Below are 7,421 nucleotides of genomic sequence, written 5' to 3' on the forward strand. Positions count from 1 at the left end.
GGATGGGCTATGCTGTTCTAAAGACTCTGCATAGCCCACACCCTTGTATAGCTCGCACCCATCCGTCAAGTTTGTAAAACGTGTATAGCCCACAGGCTATATGCACAGAAATACAGTATTTACATTTTTATTAGTTAAATAAAGCCTTAAAATATCCTGACTAGAATAGACAATATTCTTTAAATTTAAATGTGTTTTACATCGAAAACTGACCTACTAAACAATGTATTAGCTAGCAGCTGGTGAACTGAATCGTTTGTTTCTGGACACCACGCCTTTCAAGGTTTTCAGATCTAAAAGAGGTCAGCCCCTTGCACCTCAAATATTACTCATAGTTTGGAAAAGGAAAACATGGCTTTCCTATGCTAATTTATAGATAAGTGATGTTTCATTTAAATCACAGAAATATGTGGATTTGGGGTTACTTTTTTTAAACTAAAAATTAGGGATTTTTATTAAATTACAGAAAACCAGGATCTGTGATACTGACACTCTGTGAGTGGTTACTCAATCATTCATGCATCCATCCAATGGCAATTTATGTAGCACACATTTCTTCAGCTTTCTTGGGACTATATTAATCTTAGAGCCCAGGTGTATTCCGTACATTGCATTCCTTTTAAACATCAATTCAGTAAAACCCTATCAAAGAAGGATATCAAAATGGTTTGGCATTTGTTATTAATAAATCTATGTTGATTTCTAGAAACCATCCCATCATCCTACAGGTATTCACAAACTGACTTGTTTTATGATTTGCTCTAGTAACTTCCCAGATCTTGAAGTCAGACCAACCAGAGTAATTTATGAGGTGTTTTGTCTTTCCCCTCTTAAAGGTAAGCACTATGTTAGGCCTTCTTTAGTATTCTGAGACCCTGTTTGTTAACCATGACTTTGCAAATAGTATTGCTGGTTAATCCAAGATTCTTCAATAGTTACTTTAAGACCCCGGAGTCATTTTCCAACTATTTCTCTGAGCTGATTTAAATCTGACTTTTTAAATTCCAGTTCTCGTGCCTTTCTTTCCTTAAAATGCCAATTAATGCTTTTTTTAATGTTATGTTTTCTAGTTAATCTTGCTTACTCCTTATGCTCCTTGAAGTAGTAGAGAAACACTGGTAAAATTGCCACTCAAAAAGGAACCCAAGTAACGATGAATTAGCCAGTAGCAATCAATTACAAGGAGCTGATAGTGAAGAGGGGGTCCTCACTGGTGAAGAATCAAAACAGGAAATCAGACCACAGCGGCAAATTCCAATAGATAAATTAACCAGGGTTTACTGCTTATCAATATCAAAAAACACTCTGCAGACTGCCTTGCTTTTTTTCTTTTAACTTTAACCTTTTAATCTTTATCTCATTTCCCCAAAATAGCCTTCTCTGGGGGAAAAATGCAACCCTACCACTTTCCCAACACTAAATCCAATGCTTATTCTGCTTTTATACAAAGGAAAATCACACAGATTGATTAGATATAGTCAGTATTTAGCTACAGAACATTCCTACCTCTGTTACACTGATGGGTAAGAGAAGACCTGAGATTGTCTGTGATTCTTCAAGAGCACTGAACGAAATCCTCAAAGGATCTACTGTCTGTTTCTGAAAATCCACATTTACTCTAAGAAAAAAAATCACAATGTGCATCAAACAATCAATTACAATATAATCAAATTATATTGATAATTTAATCAAATACAATATAATAATCTGAGCACTAATTATTGGGACTGTTGTTAAATTATTTAAAATTAATTTACCAATACTTTTAGTTTTCACCTACTTCCTACACTCATTTAACGTAAGAGGAACAAAAACAATTAAAATGCTTGCTCTATATGCCAAAATGTTTCTGAATAGTTGAAAAATATTAACTGTTTACTCTATAAAGTCATCCTACAGGATCCCAATTCACAAAACCCAACCCAGCCCACTTTTACCTGGGTCTCTAACAAAACCAAGACACTCCAATTTGACAAGAAAAGTATCAGTTCTGAAGTGCCCAGTTTCAGGATGGTCTTTGCTAACAATACATGAGGTATAAAGGGTCAAGATTATGAAAATCCAACAGACCACAGAGAAATTGTGTTTAATATGCCTGATATGGTATAACCAAAAAAGATATGCACTGAATAGCAGCCGTCTTAACAAAGCCTTCGATTCAAAAGCCTACATTTAACATTTACATGTTTTTATTATGGCATCTCTCTTGAGGTTGTGTTCTGAAATTAAAATATCTACATCCACTCTGGAACAAGGATTAATTCCAAAATAAACTGTTTTCAGAATGTATGTTCCCAGAAAATGACAATATTAATCCTCAGACCTTCCTGGACTAGGTTTCTTCAGGTTCTTTAATAATTAACATTCATATACATCTTGGCATATGTTTTTGAGTACGTTAATGCTATTACAAGAGCTTTGGGCAAAAAGCAGTATAATTAGTGGGAGCTGCACACTGGACTTCTTAGGCCCAATTTTGCTTTCAACAATTTTAATATTTTGAAATAGTAAATCCTGACTGTAGAAACTAATACTAGGACCTCAACAGAAACCTTTTACTTGCATAGGAACAGCTTGTGTACCAGACACTTCTAAGAAAACCTCTTCACTGGGACCAGGGACGTGGCCTATATGTGTAATCTCCCTTAACTGTATCCGTGTCACCAGTAGGTCCCCTCCCAGAATACTCCCCAGTCTCCTCCTGTTGCTCCTCCCTTTTGATATTCACTTGCCCCCTACACATCTATTGCTACCTACAGTGTAACCACCTATGGCCCCAGAGAGGATGGGTCCAAACTCTGCATACACTGAATGTCCAAGCAAACAAATCTCAATTTTATCAAACATACCATTCCCCACTAAAAATGAAACAGTAAAATGAGTTTGAGGTTCCTAGGCCAATCATTTTGACTTGAGTGGCAGCCCCCAAAAAGTATTCAGTAAATGAAGTGGTTCCACTATACATTACCCCAGTTCCCTTAAATGCTGCAAAAATATTCTCTCTTGGCATAAGAGTATGCTTGTGGCATTTGAAGTGTACAGGTTTAGTCTTGGTTACATTAGAGGCAATTTACACTTAATTTTATAATGAAACAGAAGCCATGTTACAACTTGTAACTATGAAGAGATCAGTGTCTCTCCACAACACAGTACCTTGTGTGCCTCAAACTTGTAAACACCCTGTCTTCCATTTTTCTTTCAATCTCTTCTGGAAAATGAACTTTGAGTTCAAGAGGAACTCTCAACTGTGACATTTTAAGTGCCAGATACACTGCAGGAAGAGTTTTAAATCGTTCCATCGGATTACGAGAGAACTCCACAAAGGCCCTGTTCCAAAAAAACCCCACAAAATAAAGTAAGTCCACAGTAGATGCTTAGAGAACTCAGTGCTTCATTTCTTCCTGCCCTCTTCCAAACACAGAAAAAGTAAAAATGCAGTCTAAGTTTTTTAATCTACCCTTTATAACTTTAAAACATATTTACAAACAGTAATGGATATAGAGAAATTCTTCCAGGATGCTCAAGATTATACTAAAACTGAGACCTAGCAATATAAAAGATGAATATGAGAAAAACATGAATTAATTATGAAGGCAGTGAAACCTCAAGAAGGTGCCAAACAGCAAACATATGAGAGTCCTCACACTCTAGAGAGCTCAGGGTTCAAAGAGGCTCGGATCGGCTGGACATAAGGAGTCCAATTCCTTTAAAATGCTTCTGGAGTCTTTAACTGAAAAAGCTTGGGTCCCTATAAAAACAGCTGGAAATAAACATGGACCAGCATGGCTGCCTTTCTATGATACATTATCATCAAACATCCGGGTTTTCCGTTTGCTGCAGAAAAACATGGATTTCTACTTTAATGGAGAAAAAAAGGGAAACAGCAGGTTTCCCTTTGCAGGCTGGCACACAGGAAGCCAGCAGGGGATGCAATGTACATGTGCACATGTACATGCATGTGGCAGCTGGGCAGTGGTGGAGAGCAGCTCCCACAGCTCCGTCCAGGTAAGTCTATGGGGGCGAGGGACACGGGGAAAGAGGGCACATGTGATGCACTGTGGAACAGGTGGGGCACGGGGCACGCATTGGGAAGGGGAGCACAGGCAATGTGGCAAAGTGGTCAGGGTGGCCATGGTAATGCAGGGGCCACATGCCCCCCAAGATTTCAGTGCCCACAGTGGGGGGTAGGGCTGCAGCCAGGTTGAACTAGCTCTGGAGAGGAGCCACAGCCCAGTGGGTAGGACCGGTGTGGAAGGGAGTGCTGTGCTGCGACGGCCGCCAAGGTGAGGTGCAGCAACAGTGGCAATGCAGATTCATGCCCCTGCTGCTGCCAGGCAGACAATGGGGCCTCATCTTGACAGCCACAGCAGCATGGTGCTCTCTAGGCCACAGATGCATCTCCTCTGGAGCTGGTCTCACCTGACTGCAGCCCCGTGCCCTGCTGTGGGTGCAGAAATAAGGGAGACGGGGAGGCGTGGACACACGACTTCCCACAGCATCACCTGTGCCCCCATGGTTCCCCATGCATTGCCTTTGCCCACACCCCTTCCCTTCCCCACACCAACCCCATTCCCCACAAACCCACTCACTTCCTCACAGGCTGAGGCAGGGGGGCCGTGGGACGGGAGTGAGGGACACCAGCAGGGCTGGGGAGCTGTGGGTCAGGAACGAGGGGCACCAGCAAGGCGGGCTGTGGCTTGGGAGTGAGGGGAACTGGGGGGGGGGCCACTGTGGCTTGGGAGTGAGAGGCACTGGCACGGGCAGGGCACCAACATATCAGGGCTCCTCAGTACCATGAAGTAGCGGTAGGGAGACACCTACAGCTGGACCCGTGTCCTGGTAAGCGAAGGGGACAGGGAGAGCTCTGATTTTCCATGATTTAAAAAAAAGAAAACCAAATGCCAAAATACACAGGTATTTAGAATTTATTTAATTATAATGACTGAGGCACTGATAAGCTTCCAAATTGCTTTAAAATTGTAAATATATCAGTAAAACCTTGTGTTCAACTGATATTAATATATATAGTGGCATTTCATTTTAACTGTGGAAAAACGTGGGCTGGAGTGGGGATTAGATCAGCGAATGTGTGGGGGGGTGGTTATCAGAAAATTTGGGGAGGGGTTAAACGGAATACCAGGATCCCTGATTATTACACAACAGAAGAGAAAAAGACTGGAGCTGCTGTCAGGAACAGAAGACATGAGCACAAAAACAAACTGTTACTTGCTTCTCAACTCTATAATAAACCAACATGTATTTAGCTGTAAACCAACTTCCCTTACACCACCCAACATTTGGTTTTCAACTCAGACCACCCAAGCAGATTACATCCTAACAGATACTCTATAAGGATGTACTGACCAACTCTGGTTAACAAAAGTAGTGGCTCGGTAATTAATAAATCTGCACGTGTACCTTCATAATTATGACTTCTTTTTACTTACTTTGCTTCATCATATGCAATGGATTTTACTTGACCACACTGTCTGAAGAGTGATTGCAGCTGCTTATGATACAGGAACCCGTATGGAGGAATGTTCTTCACCTGTTAAAAAATAAATTATATTTCCATAATTTTAAATGTTTTCACTGACTGAATTCAACAGAACCTAAAGTATTTGCTCGTTCGCTCTGTCACTCAAGGAATACACTATTTAAAACGGAAGGAAAAGCCATCAAAATTGATAAATTTTGGACAAAAAGTAGCTTATGTAACAAGTATTTTTTTTAAAAATGTGCAACCACAACATCCCAAGATTTTGCCACTATTGCTGCCCTGCTTTCCAATGAAGTGTTGTACAGTACACTGAAGGTCATCACACAGCAGTCCAAACATATGCAATAAAGAGTAAAAGAAATAATCTCCAGCACAAAGGGTGCATAAGTACTTCCCCAAAGCAAGTCTGTTCCTTGATAAATGTAATTCTTTCATAGAGAAAAAGAGGAATTTTAAAGGTGGAACTCTCAGGTGTTTGGTTTCACCTCAACCACCTTCCTCATAATAGATTTATATATTATGCAAAAACTGCCTCCCTTAAAAAGCAAAAACCACATTTTATCACAAGGCAAAACTTTAATTTGTTTAGCATGCCAGAATTATTCCTGCAAGCCACCTGGTGTTAATTTAGTCCCTTGCTGCTTTTACTGGAAGGGAGATGGATTTAGTGGCCCACTCTTTAGAACTGTGTCCCACGGTGCAGGTCTTTTGCCTGCAAATGCTAAGGCATAGTAATTGCAACATTTAATTCCCAAGGTTTTTTAATTCATGGTATTCCTGGACCATTATATTTATGACCATTAAGATTTATCGCACACATCCACAACTGCAAAAGAGTTGGTTGTCTGCAACAAGGGAAAAGAGAGCTAACTTTTCCCACGGTCACTGGAGCTCTTTGACATGGATGGTCTGTAGTCATCACAGTATGCTGTGCTTCAAACATCCGGCCTTAGACATGCCTTTGCCTTAGCAGTACTCGTAATGTGCACCCTGTACCTGTAGAACATTTTCCACATAAGAACCAAATCTTTTACTGGAAGGAATACCTTAGGCCAGTGGTGCCCAGCTCATGCAACCCCATGGGACCTATGAACAGAGTGGGGCTGACCTATAAGCTACATCCAGAATATGGCAGGGTTTACAGAATATGGTGACAGCAGCATTAATTGTTGCAGCTCATAGCAGCTGCCACGCCTCACATCACTGTATTTCCAGCCCTGTGACCAACCCCATGGACCAGATGGCACAGCCAGCTTGCAGAGCTCCTCACAGGTCCAGAAATTTGGCAGCAGGGTGAACAGCAGTAGCATCAATTGCTGCAGCTCCAGGAGCTCTGGCAATGAATGCTGCCACCACTAGCCATGTAGGCTGGATTACAGGCTGGAGACTGTATCTTCATCACTCCTGCATTAGATCCCTGAGAACCTTCAACACGACCAAGTGGAGGACAGACTGGCCTTCCACTTGTGGGTGGCAGGCTTAATAAAAGTGAAGAGACAAGGCCACTGCACTTCAGCTCCATCAGCTGATCCCCCTAAGGTAAGTGGGGGTGGAGGGAACTGGCGCAATGGAGCCAGAGCCGGTGGGGAAGCCCCCTGGGTCCCTTTTTGCTGAGCCGGCAGGGAGCCATGCTCCCAAGCTGCACGCATAAACAGAGCGTGCCTGCATTTGCGCCGACAGCTGAGCAGTAAGGGCCAGGAGGGAGGCTCCAGCAAGGGTAGGGCAAAGGCATCACACAAAAATATAAATAAATAGCAATTTATAAAATGGTGTCAACACTGAATGCTGCTAGGGCCCTGCCGCCTAACTGGGGCTTGTTGGAGGCCTCCACCCAAACAGAGCCCACGGGGGAGCTGGCATCTCCCTGCCCCCCCGCCTGCGGGGAATGCCCAGCCGGGGGGGGGGGGGGGGGGGGGGGGGG

The 7,421-nt window shown here is 42.4% G+C and overlaps 1 protein-coding gene across 1 annotated transcript in view; it reads right to left on the reverse strand.

The window, feature by feature from the left end:
* The window catches only part of TDRD9 (tudor domain containing 9), a 151,688-nt gene that overhangs the window by 38,746 nt on the left and 105,521 nt on the right, over positions 1-7,421 (reverse strand). The window contains exons 23-25 of the mRNA XM_019519898.1: positions 5,448-5,548; positions 3,154-3,327; positions 1,507-1,618 (exon numbers count right to left, since the gene is read on the reverse strand). Coding sequence (XP_019375443.1) covers positions 1,507-1,618; positions 3,154-3,327; positions 5,448-5,548 — 387 coding nt within the window. The remainder of the gene's footprint in view (positions 1-1,506; positions 1,619-3,153; positions 3,328-5,447; positions 5,549-7,421) is intronic.

Source organism: Gavialis gangeticus, unplaced genomic scaffold (assembly GCF_001723915.1).
Source record: "Gavialis gangeticus isolate Ggan-Ray unplaced genomic scaffold, GavGan_comp1, whole genome shotgun sequence".
NCBI lineage: Eukaryota > Metazoa > Chordata > Crocodylia > Gavialidae > Gavialis > Gavialis gangeticus.